At 38.8% G+C, this 17,868-nt stretch overlaps 3 protein-coding genes and 1 long non-coding RNA gene across 6 annotated transcripts; 3 read left to right on the top strand and 1 right to left on the bottom strand.

Annotated features, from left to right (window-relative positions):
- The first annotated feature begins 1,361 nt into the window (after positions 1 to 1,361).
- On the top strand, positions 1,362 to 2,875 carry LOC120720081. Its single transcript, XR_005692785.1, has 4 exons — positions 1,362 to 1,652; positions 1,753 to 1,792; positions 2,278 to 2,553; positions 2,778 to 2,875. It is a non-coding gene; the product is annotated as an uncharacterized LOC120720081 (long non-coding RNA).
- A 113-nt stretch (positions 2,876 to 2,988) lies between these two features.
- LOC120719983 (lithostathine-like) lies at positions 2,989 to 5,173 on the top strand. The gene is made up of 4 exons (XM_040009538.1): positions 2,989 to 3,007; positions 3,288 to 3,332; positions 3,560 to 3,916; positions 4,053 to 5,173. The coding sequence occupies exons 1-4, from the start codon at positions 2,989 to 2,991 to the stop codon at positions 4,055 to 4,057; spliced, it is 426 nt and encodes a 141-aa protein (XP_039865472.1). The 3' UTR covers positions 4,058 to 5,173.
- A 4,978-nt stretch (positions 5,174 to 10,151) lies between these two features.
- lrrc51 (leucine rich repeat containing 51) lies at positions 10,152 to 13,104 on the top strand. Of its 3 annotated transcripts, XM_040009063.1 has the most exons (6): positions 10,152 to 10,395; positions 10,649 to 10,741; positions 11,538 to 11,743; positions 11,826 to 11,974; positions 12,094 to 12,170; positions 12,536 to 12,635. In XM_040009063.1, coding segments are annotated over exons 2-6 (486 nt in total). In that variant the 5' UTR covers positions 10,152 to 10,395; positions 10,649 to 10,689; the 3' UTR covers positions 12,538 to 12,635. The 3 variants fall into 3 exon arrangements, with proteins under 3 accessions (XP_039864997.1, XP_039864996.1, XP_039864995.1); XM_040009062.1 differs by lacking the exon at positions 12,094 to 12,170 and having other exon boundaries at positions 10,172 to 10,395; positions 10,630 to 10,741; positions 12,536 to 13,104; XM_040009061.1 differs by lacking the exon at positions 12,094 to 12,170 and having other exon boundaries at positions 10,200 to 10,395; positions 12,536 to 13,104.
- A 296-nt stretch (positions 13,105 to 13,400) lies between these two features.
- On the bottom strand, positions 13,401 to 17,134 carry lamtor1 (late endosomal/lysosomal adaptor, MAPK and MTOR activator 1). Its single transcript, XM_040009064.1, has 5 exons — positions 16,877 to 17,134; positions 15,918 to 16,057; positions 15,746 to 15,823; positions 15,399 to 15,522; positions 13,401 to 15,273 (listed from the first exon to the last, which is right to left on the bottom strand). Exons 1-5 carry the CDS (start codon positions 16,916 to 16,918, stop codon positions 15,181 to 15,183), a joined length of 477 nt encoding a protein of 158 aa, XP_039864998.1. The 5' UTR covers positions 16,919 to 17,134; the 3' UTR covers positions 13,401 to 15,180.
- Positions 17,135 to 17,868: the final 734 nt, after the last annotated feature.

The following is a 17,868-nucleotide window of genomic DNA, read 5'->3' as shown; positions in this document are numbered from 1 at the left end:
CATACAAAGATATAAATATGTCTCTTGGGATGCTCCCTTTAAGGGTTACCACAGTGGATCATCTGTCTCCATCTCACCCTATTCCTTGCATCTGTCTTTAGCTAACCGTGTCATAGTGTCCACCAACACCCTGCTGGCCGACAGCACTGGTGGCGGGCGTGCCTCCACCAATCTATTATGGCAGTCTCATTCTTGACGATGAGCTTTTAATCAGATGCCTTTCCTGAGGCAACCATTTGCAGTTGCAAAGAGAATGGTACTAGTCTTACTGCATTGTACAAAGTATAATGTTTGGTGGATCATAGTGTGGGGTTGTTTTTTAGGGGTTGGGCTCAGCCCCTTTGTTCCAGTGAAAGGATCTCTTAATGCTGGCCTCAACCTGATAGAACATGTTTGGGATGAATCAGACAAAGTGAAAAAATATTAATCCCATCCGCCAACTCAGAGTACAGATACTTTAAATGCTTCCAATAAATATAAATGAATATATTGGCCACTATTAAAGAAGAAATAAAGGTTATAAGTGCAGTTCTGTTTTTATTATCATTGTTACCATTGAGATTGTTGCAAGGAGTGTACATTTTATTAGTAGATTTAGAACATGAAGTGGTTATATGTTACTGTGCATGGAACAGCTTTGACACAGATCTTAAATTTTGCAAGAGGGGAAAAAGAATATTTTAAATATAGTTTGTTTTATAGATCTGTTCACATCTCTGTAAAGTATAGTAAACTATCAGATCCCTAAAGGTCAAAAGTCAGCATCATTTATTTAAACATATTGTATTAAGTCAGTTCAGCAACAGAAATCATGTAGTGGTGGATGAACTGGTCATTCATAACATGAAAGAGGCTTTTTTCCAGTGTACCCTGGTTATGTGATACATTTGTTTGTAACATTAAAACTGATAAGGATATATTTGCTTCCTATTTGATTAGGCATACGATTTAGCTCTAACACCACTGAATGTGGAAACAGGGACATTTTTCTCAAGTCAATACATGGAAAATTTAATGTGGACTTAGCTGTTGATTGGAAATGGGACCACACTGATAAAAGGGCCAGATAATAATGACAAATGGAAACAAACAACAACAAATAAAATCTAAATATTTTCAGAGCTGAGAGAAGTGTTAGAACTCACTTTAAGCTAACGTGGTGAAGAAGTCCTTCGAAAGTCCTCATAGTTTAACAACTACACTTTCAGGGCAACCACTGCGAGATTTAGCATGTGCTGTGCATTCATTTATGGGGTGATGATGATTACTGTTCACAGGAATACCTGCAATTAAAACTAACATAATAACAAAAAACAAACAAAAAACTGTTTTTTTCTGCTGTATGGATTTTCTTAAGCAAGATATAAAATTAAAATCTTCTGTATCAGTCATGATTGATTCACCTTAATACAGTTGTAATATTGCACATCCACAGTACCTTAAGGGACAAAAAACCTCATTATTAGATTTGAGGAGGATGAGAACACATTTACATGATGATATAATCAGCGATGCAAAGTCACTCCTGTTGACATTTCCATGAATTTCCATTTTGGATTTGAGCAACAAGCCAGAGGACAGTGGGGAGGTTTCTTCAAACACTCTGGATATTTACCTGATATTTACAGTTAACAAAGATCTCTGCAAAGACTGTAAGTACTGAAGTGTAACTAAACTTAGAAAATAAACTTTAGAAACTCTTGATATGATGATTCATTATTACTCAATTTTCTACTTTTTTGCATGTTACAGACCATGGCACATGTGATTCATCTATCATTACTGCAGCTAGGTATGTTTATTGTTATAACAGTAACTTGTAATTTAAAAGATTACTTAAAAGGTCATAGGTTGGATCTAGCCATGTAGATCCATTTTAACACATTTCTATTTCACTATCTATTTCTTTATGTTCTTCATTTTATTTACCAATGCATTAAACAAACAAATGTGTCCATATATAATATAACAAAGATGTTTTTAAAGTACACAAATAAATAAATGTGCACTTTGAGAGAGATCTCACAGACAGTGATACTGATCCCATCGCTTGGCTCTTTCTATGGCATGGGAACGTTTTGGCAAAAAGGAAAATGGAAGAAAGGACAATGAAAAAAGAATAGTTACAAAAATACTGACTTTTGTACATGTTTTGTTTATATTTTTCTTACATCTGTGAATTATTTTATATTTATTGTAGAAGAAGAAAATTATCACTTTAGCAAACACCTAAATGGAAACTGTCCTCAGACCTGATGTGATCTTCCTGTGTTACAGCAGTGAGCCTGCTGCCCTGTTTTTCAACACCAAACTCTGCATATGGAAAAATCAAAATCACTCCCTGTGATCGGTGCCCTGTTGGAGGGATTATTAATCAAAATTGCAACTGCATAGATGGCAAATGGATTTTGAAATTTGAATGCGGTGGTCCCAAAGTTAACCAAGTCACACTGGAAGCCACTAAACTCAGTAACCTTGGGGGGATTTCTAAAACATGTCCTACAATCACATACACAACCAGCATTTTTCTTTTGACTGTGCAGGTAGAAGCTGGTAAGAAATCTAAACGCAGCATATCTATTGACATATTAGTACATATTCCTGAAAATAAGCAAAAAAGTGGTCCTGCAGCATGGATTTTTAAAGATAGTACGTTGCTGTGACAATTTATTCACATTTATTTAATTCAGCAAGTACAAAATCTGAAGTGACACAGTAGTTTTTAAAGGCACGTGCCACACCTCTTCATGTGGATTCATTTGTTTTGTTTTCTGCAGGGTGTGTAAAGGTTTCTGGTGGTGATAACATTTGTGGAAGTTGCAACAGCGGAGTTACCATTAATCCTCTCAGCAAAAAGCCAACCAACTGTATTTCAAGGGGAAATATTGGTGTTTTTTTGCGAACTGAGCTCGTTAAAATATAAACACGAACAGAAAGATGGCAGATGTGTGTTATGCTCTTATAAATTTCTCTCATTTTTTGGCCCAGATGCTTTGGAAACAGCTCTGTAAGTGGTCTATCAACAGAAAAAAGATTGATATCTCAGTGTCTAATCGATTTCCAAAAACAGTAAACATAGATTTTCGAGATGTCCATGAAGTATACAATATCAGTGACTGTATAGATACAGGCAAGTACTTTTGTCAGCACAATCCACCTTTCCTAAAAAAATAAAGAATAAAAAAAAGAATTAAAAACTGTATAGTTACAACAGGATTTTTTTTTCTTTTGTAAAACTGAAATATTTTTTTAAATCTTACATTTTTACATTTTCTTCTTATGTCCAGGTTCAAATCAAAGGCCCTGCAATGTTACAGCTACAGCTACATCAGGTGGAATTTTTTTATATTTCAGCCTGAAAACAGTCATTTACCTTGTTAATTAAAGTATATGTTAATATATTATAATGCCGTAGACTCAATATATTAATCTATACAAAACACTCCTGACTATCAGGGTGAGTCAGCAGAGCTTTGCATAAATAAGGGGACAGCAGAGAACTGTGACCTATTGTAGCGATAGCACATGTTAAATGTCACTTTGCTTTTTTTGTCTCAAGTTACAAATCTGCAGTTCTACCATGACAACAAAAGTTGGATTGATGCCTTGGAGCAATGCCAGACAGACTACACCTCCCTGGTTGAAATCACCAACCAAACAGTGAATGATGAAGTGAAAAGTCTCCTGCAAGATGAGACAGACTTGCAACGTGGGGTGTGGATTGGCTTGGAACGCTCAGTCTTTGGCAAAGATAGGGAGTGGATGTGGATTTCAAAGTCCAAAGACATTTATCCTAAGTGGAACAGCAGCATAGCTGACTCAAATAACCACTGTGCAAAGATGATCCTGACTGAGCAACAAGAAATTAAGCTGCTGGATGCCAACTGCCATGACAGACTACCTTTCATCTGTCAAGGTGAGCATTAAAGAACAGTCTGGTATAATATTATTATCAGTTTCCTGCTTTTAAAAAAATAAAAAAAAATGAAACTTCCATTAAAATGATGTAATTATGATTTGAATTGTAATCATTTCCATTTCCCTTTCTTAAGAATGACTCCTTGACAGTCACATTGAGACCGTTCCTGATCAGGCTTCACTGAACAGTAGATGGATCAACTGAAGGGGCAGCTCTCTTAGAACCTGTGTCAGGTCTTTGCTGGATTTGTGTCCTATCTCATAACAATGTGACTTTCAGATACTTTTCATCTGTTATAGATCGTCTTTTAAGCCTGCCTCTTGTCATTTTGTTCTCCACTTGTAGAGTTTCCTTATATTTTGTTAAAAGTTCAGCATGCTGTGTAGCAAATAGCTCTTTGGGAATCGCCTTGTTGGTGTTAAAATACAACTTAATGGCTGTTAACCTCTGTTATCTTTGGCCTCTCCAACAGAAGGCACCTAGAGGAGTTCCCACATATTATCAGTGTGGTTTGTTATTATCAGTTTGTTGTGCATTTCAGTAGTCACTTGGTCACGGGACTGAATCTGATGTTTTTAAAGGCTTTGTTGGGGAAAAAAAATCGATCATTTGTTTCATGTTTAGTTATAGTTGATTGCTCACCTGGTATGAATAGTACAGTGGAGTAGATGAAGATCCATTTTGTTTAGTTTTGTCATATATTCCTTTTATTTGGGGTTTCAGGGTTTAGGGTTTTTACCTTGGTTCTTTTAATATCCTTGTTAATAAATGTTACCTTTATTGCACTGCCTCAAACATGCCACATCATTTTCTGGTGCCTGGCAGTAACAATTACACTGTTTGGGGTCTCAGTGCGACATTTGCTAAACATCATAATCTACTTTAAATATAAGACTGTACTATTTTTAACGTAAAACAGCAATAGTGTATAAACAAATATGAATGTAAATCATCTGAAATATTACTATTATTGTCTTTTTCATTGTGATATATAATTTGTATTGTAACAATTATTTTAATACGATAGATTCTAATTATATATTCAAATATATTGATGAGACTATTTAACCAGTAAGACAATGCAGCAGATGTGAGGTGTGGTCCATAGTTTGTACAACATCTTTCTCTCACTAACTCACTGTAGGGAGTTACAGAGTGGTTTTCCTGCGTAAGCCAGACTTCTGAATTGGCTACCTGGGTGCAGTTTTCTTTACAACTGTGTGCGAAGAAAACTGCAACAGCAAACAGGTTTTTAAAAAATGGAAAAAAATTGTGAAAACATTAAATCATTCAAGTTTCATCAAGAAGTAGTCTCCTATGTCCTTTCTTGCAGGGCAGAACAAGTACAGCTGATACACTTTGTACTTTTTCCATTGCCACAAAAAAGCAAATTCTTCCAGAACAGAACTGGTTTAAATTGGCCTTGGTCTTCCCAAAGTCTTCCACCATCTCTTTCGGTTGTGACTGTAACCTTAGAAAATGTGGTATCGAGGCCGATACCAGATACCGGTATCGGTGCATCCCTAATTTAAAGGGGAAAAAATTCAAATAAAACCAGCTGGTGTTCTTTCCCCCAAAGTCTGCAAAGTAAGTGAGACCAATAATGACCAAAATAATGCAATTAGGATTTTTGCCATAATTGTTCAGCCTTCGTAATCATAATGCCGTTTGTTCATCCATCTTCTTCCACTTATCTGGGGGCAGTTTGCGGGGGCAGTTTGCGGGGGCAGCAGCCTACGCAGACCTCCTTCCAAGCCACCTCCTCCAGCTTTTCTGACCAGCTGCCAGATAGAATCTCTCCAACGTGTCCTTGGTCTGCCCCGGGGCCTCCTCCCAGTCATTGCCGGGATGACATTTCTTCATCTCCCCCCTAAATCATGGTTCTTAAAGCCAAATCTTATTTTAACAACTGATCACTTTTTAACTTTTCCATAAAGAAAGAGTCCTGAGGAAAAGTATGATAATGTGCTTAATTAAATACTGCATTAAAAATACTGTTTTCATAGAGAATTTCAGCTTGCAGCACTTTGATTTCACATTTTAATTGTTAAGCTTTATAGTGAACCCTGCGGTGCAGTGAACATGTGAACAAGAGCTCAGGACTTTTCAGACAAGCTCCAAGTATAACATCTCAATTTTATAAACTATTAACTTTTGATTATGTTTTTGCTAAAATGTAGCAAGCCGGTGCTGTACTCATGTGGGCACCCCAGGCGTTTACTTATACTCTGCAGAGGCGGTGCTCTCTCTGTAACCTGGAAGACCAATGAGTTGGTTAGTGGCATAGCTTCTTGCAGGTGTGTCAAACATCTCCACACACACACGCTGTGTTCACACTACAAATAAAATGTGACAGTTAATCCTGCCCAGTTCGCACTGGGCAAGATTAACTGAGAGCGAGCTGAAGCCAGGCTGTACAAAGTCTCATCCCCTTCATTGAAGCCAGGAGTCTTCTACAGATCAGAAAACAACATTTAGGTCACAACAATAACACTTTAATGGGAGCACAGAGATGTTTAGAGATGCAAATTTCAAACACCAATCATGACCATTTCAGTGTGCTGCTAAAGTACTGTAGGTGTCATGTTTCGGCTGTGTGGCAGGCAGGGATTGGACCCAAACGCAAACTCACTGGAGACAGGATTGAACTCAAAAGGGCAGCTTTTATTGCTGAACACAAAAACTCTACAAAATCTAAACTGGGAAGACTAACAAAACACACAGGGCACTACAGGTAGAAACACACAGCATGAGGGAGACTACGACACTGACAAAGAGAAACACAGGGCTTAAATACACAGAGGGATAACGAGGGAATGAGACACAGAAGGAGAGCACAGCTGGGAGTAATCAGGCTGGACGAGACAAGGGAAGCAAAACTAGAAACACTCACATGAGACATGGACCTTCAAAGTAAAACAGGAAACACACTGACTGAACTCTAAACATGCAAACTTAACAGCAACTGAGAAGACAGACTATAGCAGGGGTGCCCAATCCCGGTCCTCGAGAGCTACCGTCCTGCAGCTTTTAGATGCATCCTTGTTCCCACACACCCGAATCAAATGAATGGCTTGTTATCAGGCCTTTGCCAAACATGATGGCATGCTGAAGAGGTAATCAAACCATTTGATTCAGCTGTGTTGGAGTAGGGATGCATCTAAAAGCTGCAGGATAGTAGCTCTCGAGGACTGGGATTGGGCAGCCCTGGACTATAGGGACCAGAAACATGGTACAAAGAGGTCACAGTAGACACAACATTGAACACAGGGAAGCCGTATTACAAAGCCAAAGAACTAAACCTATGATAACCATAACTGAAATCTAGGGAAACAAGAAACAGTACAACAAAGGACTCAAATCATAATCCATAATATAAAAACACGAGATCTCTTCAAAATAAAACAGGAAACATGAGAGGCAGACATGACAACATAAGACAACAGACATGAAACACACGAAGGGCAAGGGAGACTTCACAGGGGTTGAAAACACAAGGGGGAACTAATAAGCAAATGAACATAGGAAACCTAATAAGCTTAAACATACACTATAAACATCAAAAGAACTAAAACTCAAAACACTGGGTCATAAGACCCAGGATCGTGACAGTAGGTGTGAACAAAAAAGGGCTGCTGACAACCCGAGAGGAAGAAAAGCTCCAAGATTTAAATATTCTTTTAGTATGGTAATTAAAAACTGGGAATCCATATAAATGTATTACAGACATTAAGAACAGTTTTAAAGAAATTTTAAATCAAAGTATTCAAGGGCATTTTTTTAGCCTTTATTTGATAGACACAGTGTAGACAGACAGGAAGGAAGGGAGAGAAAAAGGGATGAGACATGCAACAAAGGGCCATGGATCAGACTCAAACCCAGGCCGCTATCCTGCAGCTATGCGGCACATGGTGCCTGCTCACTCACTGAGCTAAACTAGTGCCCAGTGAAGTTCATAACCTGTTTGGTCCTGTGCCAAAGTTTGAAAGATGAAGCTGAATTATTTGGGCCTGAATCCACTTCCATCTCATCTTCAGCACAGGTCCTGAAAGATGAAAAGTAAAATTTACAAATTCATTCATAGCTTAAGGTTTCTGAAATGTGTGTGAAGTAATTAAATATAAATAAAATAATCCTGTAATCCAGTTTTATAACATTTGCCTACAATTAAGAAGAGTTATTTATTAATTACTGGAAGGGTCTACAGTAAGTGTAGGCAGTGCTTTGTAAATGCAGAGAGAAAGAGATAACACAGCTTAAAAAATTTTTTTAAATTCACAGGGCACTGAAGTCTTCCTGCATGAGTTTTTCTTTCATTTTTTCTAAGGTGTCCTCTGTGTTGTGCTCGTCATGGTCCTGGTGACTGGTAACTACTGCAACTACCACAAAAGTAGTTTAAGGTAGGTTTTCACCGCAATAACATCACAAGCACACAGGAGTCAGTCATGAAACTTTACATGAGTCACTGTTATTATTTGGGCTACCTTTGTGCTTACATTTGATTCTCCTATTGTGCAATAATCCTGCTGGCATCTTCACACTTCATGGCTCTCTTCTCTTGTGCTCTCTTGCAAACACTCGAGTTTGTGTTCAGGACCTCAAAGAAACACAGTGAACAGAGTCTCATTGTGCACTTTAAAGGTATGGTCAGCAGAACCCAACTAAAAGTAAAGATATAATGATAGAAAACATATTAGAATGAAAACGAAGTGTACGTGCTTATATCTGTGCTCATATTTCTGCTCAGTGCTTCAAACAGCAATACCAACCTGTGCCTCCAAGCTGGCCACCCTGTTTGCAAGCATCCTCTCATTGGTTTGGGCGTTGCCCAACCTGAGCTGAAGTAGCAGTTTTTCCGTGATGATGATGATGCCTGCATTTCCCACTCTTTGACCTGTAGAGAACATTTTAGTGCATCCACCTCCTCTTTGCTTTTCTGGAGAAGTTGCTTCTGCCTGCTGGAATGACTCACAGCCTTCTCCATCTGTACCACATCAAATATTCACAAAGTGTAGCTAAATCCAGTGGAGTGGTTTGGTTTAAATTAGATTAAAACTAACAATAGTCTTAAAAAATTACATATTTAAAATAAAATAACATACTAACCGAAAATGGGTTTAACTACACTTTGGACAGTGTTTCCGGCATGCAGTAGCTACCGAGCTGATTGGAGACCAAAACAGCCAATCAGAGTTTTTGCACCCAAGTCTGTGATCAGTTGGTTTTGTCGCACATTTATAACGAGTACAGAAAAAGTTGAGGGTGCAGAGATGTTGAGAGCAGGAGCAACACACTGAGAGCAGGTCCGCAGATGTCCGTCAGCACATAGAGCAGAGATCTGAGCGAGAGCAAACGCCAACAACTGAGAGAGCGGGGCTGTTATTGTGCGTGTGTATGGATAAATAGCAGACACTGAAATACATTTCTTGCACGCAGCAATGAATTTTGTTCACTCCAAATAACTCTTTCACACATACTGGTCACTACAGTGGACAGCTATTGTGTCAGTGTTGATGGTATACTTGCACATAAACCACTACATTGGGCATTAATGTGTCACTCCATACCCTGCCACCCACTGGTCGTTTAATGTTACTGTATGTGTTTCATTGTAATTATTGTTATTTAACCCTGTCATGTGTGAATTATGACAACCTCAATCAGGATTTCTTTTCTTAAGTATTTTTATTCATCTTTTCATGCCTAAAGATGAATAAAAATACTTAAGAAAAGAAATCCTGATTGACATCATCATAATTCATGCATGAAAGGGTTAAACTTTTCTTTGCTCTATGTAATTTTCTCCTCAAAACGCATAGTGGACTGCGTTTCGATACCCCTCCCAGTTTTGTTTTTTCATGTTTTTTTCCTCGAGTACATGATATCGAATTTGATGGTAACAACAATGAATATTCATAGGGAGGCTATTTAGCTGCATGTATGAAGCTAAATATGTTATGTTCATACATACAGTTAAATAACGTTTGCATTAATCTCATGCAATTAAATTAAATGTATCATATTAACACATATACATGATCAGAACAGTGTTCATTTCTTTGTAAATACTATGCTTTTAGAAAATTTTCTGACCTTTGGCTTTTTAAAAAAATATTTTACTCATCACATTACTTAATTTTGTTCATTAAAGTTTGAAATTTCCATCCAAGCACAGTCCACATTTCCAGCATTACTTTGGCATTGCTAACTTCCTGTAAGGAAGCTGAAACGGACAGATTCACTTTCAGACAAAACAGATCCAAGGTGGTTGAGATGATTCAAACAGATTTAGTTCATTTCATTGTATTTTGCACAACAGGAAAGTGCTTCAAGATGTCTGCCGTTTGGCAAGACTGGCTTGGACTACAAGTTCCATATGGCACTCGGTCGTTTCTATAGAAACGGGTTGTTGTCTCATTACTGGAAGCTGTGCCACCGTGACGTGTAGTAGCTGTATAATATACCTTACACTCTGGGTAAGTGAAATATCCACATAAATGATTAAAACTGATCAGTATGGTTAGAAATAGCGTTTATGGCTCAAATGTGCTGCTTAGCATACTTAGCATGACTTGACAGATCATGACACGTTTATGGTGCTTTTACAGAGGCTTTCATTCATTATCTGCAGCAGTGAGTGTGTGTTATTCACTCATATCACAAACTTTTTGTTCGTGCTGTTTGTGTTTATGATCGTGCTGTGTTTAAAGACGTTCTTGTTAAACGCAGTACTTCACCGTAACATCATCTCCCCCTGCTGGCGGGTGACTATGTATGCAGCTCCAGTGGATTTATCTTTTAAAAACATCAGCAGTTTAACAGGTAATACTCTTCGCTATATCGCTCTTTATGTAGGATCTTAAGGGCTGCAAGAGGTCATTTACAATAAATAAGTAAATTATTAGTTCTCTCTAACTTAATGGATGAAACTATTAGGATGCACTTATATAGTCCAAATCAAATGATAATCCTTTTGGGGTAATTCAAATCCATTTAAAATGTATAATTTAAAGTCACTCTGAAATATTGATGTTTTGAAAAGAAACTGAACTAATAAAACAAGGTCATGGCGCTTTAAAATTTATACATAACTTACATTAGTTGGGGGGGGGGGGGGGAAAGCTGTTGTTGGAATTTTAAGTTAAAGAAGTAAATTGTCAGAAGATCCAATTGAATAACACAAAGGAATTACTTAGTTTTCCACTTGTGTGACGATCAAAGCTCTAACAGTGGGTTTGGGTGGGCCTCAGAAGATTATCACATTTCAGACTGGACAATGGCAGCCTGAAGTTTGGAACAGTTGCTCTTTAGATTTCTAGTCTGTCCTTATCCCACTACAAGCACCCCCCTCCCCCCCCCCCCCCCCCAGAGAGAAATGTTAAATATATTTGTGAGTATCGATTAAGATTTTTAAAATAATCTCTGACCATTTTTATGAGAATTTTATGTTACGTCGGAGGGATTCGTTAAGCCTCAAGTCCTTTATATTAATGAAAAAGATGGCAACACTAATACAACAGCACACAAAGTCAAACACAATCACAGGCCCGTACTTTAGTAGCACTTAATATTCACTTAATATTCATAAAATAATGTTTTATTTTATTTGGGGTTTCAGACACATGGATAGAGGAGCCCAACAGCGGTCTGAGGCCTCTAAAGAAAAATTCAGAGATGAAATATCTCAGCTGTTCGCTCCGCCTCAACAACAACAACATCACTGAGCTTCATGACCTCCAGAAGACTGTTAGCCATTTCCTGGCTCAGCCAGCACATCTAACCTGGTTGGATCTTTCCTTCAACAAAATCACACACATAGATCACGTGAGTGTCGTTATCAGCAGCTGCTTGTCTTTCTTTTACATCTGAAGTACATCTGAAGCTGGTGTACACATGTGTGTTCCAGGTCTTGTGTGAGTTGCGTGAACTGCGTGTGTTGTACCTTCATGGAAACAGCATTTTTATTCTGTCAGAGGTGGACAAGCTGGGAGTGCTGCCACATCTGCACACCATCACTCTGCATGGAAATGTCATAGAAACCAACAAGGCATACAGGTGGAGATTTTCTCAACTGTATTTTACACTAAACACTCGTCACACATGTCCCAGGGAGCTTTAATGTGTTTTAAATGTGAGATATTTTATAGAAGCTGATGATAGTTTGCTGTTTACAGAACCAAGTCCAGACAATCAGAAGCTCAGACACCTCAGAGGTGTAGAATGAGGGATTGCTCTCATTCTGCAGATGTCTGTAAGTGTGACATGAGTGCACGGCAAGCATCTAAGTTCATAACATTGTAACAGGTGCTTAAATGCAGATAGGGTTCATATTACTTGTCCTAGTCTGCATAGCAACACCGGTTAAAAAAACACATACAGTGCAGTGACTGCAGGCTCATGTCCATCTGCAGACAGAGGCGCCTCTGTTTAAAACCGATTTCTAATGAGTGACAGCAGCTTCTTCATTCATTTAGAGCATGTTTGCAGCGCTGGTTACACAAGATAAAGTTTGGATGTGTTTGCAAAGACGAGGCCTTTTTAGTATTCAGTGTTATTTCTGTATAAATGTCTACAAAATGTGCCTGAGATATTTATTGGGCGTCTTTCTGTATGTAGGAATCGTGTGATTACCGCCCTGCCTCGGTTAAAGACGATGGACTTCAGTGCCATAACGCGACAAGAGCGAGTCTTGGCAAAGATCTGGCACCAGAGCAACAGCCGCTGCAGGAGCAGCAAGGTTAACCAGTGACTGCTGGCTCGTCTCCATCCATAAACTGATACTCTTTACCTATTTGTCAAGTGCACACTTTATTAAGCATGAAGCACACATAAAGGGATTAATCCAAACACTGAATAAAGAGGCGGACATTACTATTAAAAATCTAGCTGTATGATCTGGCATTGTATGGATGGCAAGCCAGTCCTTAAATACTAAGGGTATATGAGAAGGTGACTGAGAGCTGCAGAGAAAGCAGGAGGGTCACAGAGAGAAAAATAAAAAAGAAGAGGGAGAGGCTCTGGGAAACAATGACCCTTTGAGCATTAATATCAAGGGGTATGTCACAAATCTGCACCGATTTAATCTCTCACCTTTTTCTCAAAAAAAAAAAAAAAAAGAGCTTATATGTGTTGCATTTTGTGTAGTAATCTCTTGTACTGAGCAGGTATGAGCTCAAAACAGGCCATAAAGTGACAAAATTCAGCCTACTTCTGCTTACTAGCACGGCCTATAACTCAGAACTAAGTTTAATAGTAATTTTGCATGGCTTTATTAAATATACTAAAGGCAGTATACAAAAAAAGCATAAAAAAGAGACACCTGACTTTTCTTTAAATCAGTTAACTCAAGCGTGGCTGATTGATGAGGCCACTGATAATAACCGTTCTTCAGAATTAGTAGTGTTGTAGTACATTACTGTGTTCTTTATCCATAGATCACAAAATGTTGTCATTCACATCCAGATATCTGATCATTCATGTGGGTTTTGGAAATATTTTAATACTGTTTGCAACAAAGTTAAATTAAAGAAAGTGCTGTTGACCATCTCTGTAGCATCACTGAATAATTACATCTCACATAAGAGCACACTGGGGTCAGGACAGGAGCGATTTGTTAAAAGTCTTTAATGAATTAAACAAAACAAAAAACAAAACTAAAACTTTTTGGTACTAGCCTAAGACATTACAAACATATTTCAGGTAGTATTACACTTTTGAGTAACAAACATAAAGGGGAAAAAAATGCCAAGAACCCATTGCAAAAAGCTCAGGTCAGTTGCGTGGTTTAAATAATCAAAGCCTAGCAGATTATCCCTTTTGTGTCTAGAGCGCTTCACCGTGCTCCCTGCCCACGCATACAGTCGTGCTCTCCTCCGAGGAGCAAATATATACTTGAGAAACAGAAATAAATAATCACAAAAAGGGATCAATTCGTTTTATTTGCTGCTATAGACTGATTGTTAACACCCTGCCCCCTGCTGCACTGCTATAACGGTTAGTTTCTGATTATGAACGAATCCAATCATATTGCAATCTGCAGGGGAAACCTCTTTGTTTAAAAGCTTAACAAATGCAGGGCTTAAAAGGGTTCTTGTGTTTCATAAAAACTTATCGCCACAAGATCTTAGCCAATTCTGACCAGTGAAGTCTCTACAAAAAGGAGGGACTTCATACAATCCATCATGTTTAGTTTTTATATTCAAGCAGAAAATTCTGTACAAAGGCATGAAGACACAATATCTGTCCCTACACACACTCGCACACACCCAACCACGCACTTTCATCTTTGAATATTACACTTGAACTTCTGGCCTGCTCGTTTATTTAATGCTAGATAAGCGCAGAGGACACAGCGCCACCTGTAAACTCCAGAATTGTGACCCAAGAAAAGCTGCATCCTCACCCACCAGCCAAGGAAAGGTTATTAAGGTTTGGCCTCGACTGGAATAACAGATTACTCCACTGTCACTGTCAAATGTCATTGAAATTCACTCTAACTAGGTTAGTGTGAGTTGTTTATGGTTGCCAGTATACTCCACTAAACAATAACATTTTAATTTTGGGAGAAAAAGCGTGTCATTCCTTTTTACTGGTGCTAATATTAACATTAACATTTTGTTGTTGCTCAGGGATAAAGACTGAAGAATTTCTGGTGACATCAAGGATGTGAAACAGAGCTAAACATATATGAAGAGTTAAGATTAAATCATGTTTGGGGGTTTTGTTTTGCTTTTTTTCCCCTGGTAAATAACATATTCAACATGTGGTGCAGTGATTATTTGCGATATTCCACGCCACAGTGATCCCTTTTTTTCAGTGGAGACTTTATCAAATGCATTGTATTAACCAACAGCCAACAGCTTTGTGCCAAAAATCCAACAGCTTTATCCCAGTGAGTCCAACATAGGTATCAGCAAGGTGACAAGCTAGCTCTGATTCTCAGAAAACAAAGAAACTAAAAACACCGGTGGAAAACTTTTTTTTTTTTTTTAAGAGATCATCAAAAAGTTTGATTTCCACAGCTGGAGGCCTCGCTGATGTACATACGAGCTCAAACCCATCTTCCATTTGTCACTAAATTAATTACACTCGAGGACAGCCATGGGGTAAGACCCTACATTGTCTTCGTCTTTGAAGCAGTTTAAAGCAGAAAGCAGGAGGACCAAAATGTTTAATGACGGGTGGGGCTGGAGGTTGAGGATGCAGGAGTGACACGAAGAAAGTGGGACTGGAGCAACAATATGCAGGCCAGAGTTGCAGAATCAGGGAATGGCAAACTGGACCACCAAGTCTTCTTTAGCATCCACTTTGATTTGAGATATTGCACTGTAAGCATAGGCTGCTATCTTAGACACCTGCAAAGAAAAAAGAGAAGTCAAATTCTAACCGCTTAGCTGTCTTTAAAATGACACGACTGGGGATTCTGCGCAGGAATCACACAGCCCCATTCAATCAGAGTATGTTACATATGGATGGATACCTGCTGAACATCTGAGTATGGCACCAGGTCACTCGCAAGTACTTGGTGGGGCTGGCTGGTGAGGGAGGGGAGAGCGAGGGCTTTGTTTTGAGGCAGACTGGTGCTCAATACAGTCATCTTTGTACTGAAGAGAGAAAAACATAAAGAAATCAGCTGTGCTGCTATTTAAGTTCTCTTAAACCAGTAGACTGTGCTTTGAGGAGCTAGTGTTTAACCTGCACCTGTGTTTTAGTGTAAACGAGGCTGCTCTGTTTGGTAGAAATCAAACAACATGCTGAAGAGCCATCCAAAATTATTATGAGCCAGTAAACAAAACCCATCAAGCCATAAACGGTCTATTTGCACACCTGTATTGTCGAGCTCTGTCCATGTACTCATGCGGCTCCACCATGATGGCGTCTGCTGCTGAGACGTCGATGATGTTCCTGATGTACAGGGGGATAACGGTATGTTTATTACACAGACACTCTTGCGTTATTGTCAGTGGCATGGCTACATTTGCATTAAGGAGGGTCTTACTGTGCCGTCTTTGTCAGGATGGATGAAAGGAGGGCCTGTTCATTTGACAGCGCTGATGAGCTAGTTCCAGGGTTCCAGCCGGTCCCGCCATTTAGTGGTTTGCTGGGAGGGTTTGGGGAGATGAGCGGCTTTGTCTCTTCCTTAAACAAATCAAGAAATTTAACTTACTTCTTTTTCCTTCTAAATCAAAGCTAATTATGACAGTTGAGACCACTTTAAAGTTATCATTTATTTTGTTTTATTTTACTTCATTATTTTGTGTGTGTGTGTGTGTGTGTGTTAATATAATTACATTATAGTAATGCAACAACGCACAAAGTATCACTTCTGCAACTTGTGGTGCTCTTACAAATACTCCAAAAGTAATTTCTTCAGTCTAAAACAAATATATGAGCACAACACAGGCAGGCAGAGAAAGATAGATCTTCACTCTGTCCCCATTGCTCCTTTAAACTGGAAAAATGCATGGAGGAAGAAATGACTTATTTCTCTAAACTAAAAATAGCTGGGAATCTTTAGGGTCATATGACTACATGAAAGTAAAATCCCAAATGTCCCTCACCTTGCCGTTTGTCCTATCTAACACGTTAGCAACTTATTCTTTACTTTTCACCTCGCTTTAAAACCATTTATATAAGTAAATAACTTTTTATTTAAAAAAAAAAAAATCAAAACACATCTCTTTGCCTCTGGATCTGTTAAAGCTTTCTGAAGTCAGACTGTTTATCATCTTGGCTAACTTAACTGGCTTGTACTTCACAAAAGGCCTAGCCAAAGGCTAGCTTACAGTAGCAAGCTGCTAGCCCCTAGAAAACGACCACTTGTTAACGTCGTCACGCATTACTCACGTGTACCGTCTGCGGGGAAATATGCCCAAAGGGATAATATACTATTAGGTACTCCACTTTTAAATTGCCCAGCTTTCACATATCGGGTTTAGCCTGCTAACAGCTAACTACCTGAGTTGTGTTCTCGTTCTCGCTGCTGTAACAGCAACCCATGGCAACGTCCGAAGGCCGACACTACACAACCCCGGCGTCCCTTCTCTCCGTCAGAAACCAGTCGTGCTGTTCTTCTCTAGCAAACATAAAAGTTGTCTCCAGCGTGGTTGTATTATAACCTCATCTAAAGGTAAGGAGCTACTGTCAGAAGCAGCAGCAGCTTCTCGGGCGAGCTATCACATGACAGTAGCTCTAACGCAAAAACACAAGAACCACTTCCGGTTTTTGAGAAGCGACGTCGGACCTCGTCACGTGAAGAGGAAGCTTTAAACGTGAACTGAATGAATGATAAATAAATAGATAATATCAATCCATCCATTCGCTTCCGCTTATCCTTTTCAGGGTCGCGAGGAAATGAATAATATATTAATACTAATATATGACATTTTTAGTATGTTGCTTTTTGATGGTTTCATTATGTATTTTTTGTTTACGTAGGCTACTGTTTTTTGTAACGGTGAAGACGCAATGAGGGTAGATGAGTTTAAATACCTGGGGTTAACCATCCAAATCAATGGACAGTGCACAAAAGAGGTTAGGGTTAGAGTGGAGCCGGGGTGAAGTGGGTGAAGACGAGCGTCCTGTGAGATTTGTGCCAGATGGTAATGAGACCTGATTTTAAGTAGAGAGCTGGAGGTGGCAGAGCTGCAGATGATATAATTTTTAAAATTGAAAGTGAAAAGGATGGGCAGGATTAGAAATGCGTATATCAGAAAGAAATCTCAGGTTTAACACTGGCTGAAATGCAGCCAAAAACCTTACAGAGTCGCCACCATATTTTATAAACAGTTTGTGTTGTACTTGTTTCCTGACCTGCTGTATACACATTACACAGAACAATCTTATGACGCAAAAGGTTCATCACTCCATCAGACCTGTTTCCACTCATTTTCAGTCCAGTTCATGTGTAATTTGGCATACCTCAAACTTTTCTTCCTGACTCCCTTTGT

Source organism: Simochromis diagramma, unplaced genomic scaffold (assembly GCF_900408965.1).
Source record: "Simochromis diagramma unplaced genomic scaffold, fSimDia1.1 OVJJ01000344.1, whole genome shotgun sequence".
In the NCBI taxonomy this organism is placed as follows: Eukaryota; Metazoa; Chordata; class Actinopteri; order Cichliformes; family Cichlidae; genus Simochromis; species Simochromis diagramma.
Note: the sequence above shows the minus strand (reverse complement) of the source record. Positions and strands in the feature narration are given on the sequence as shown.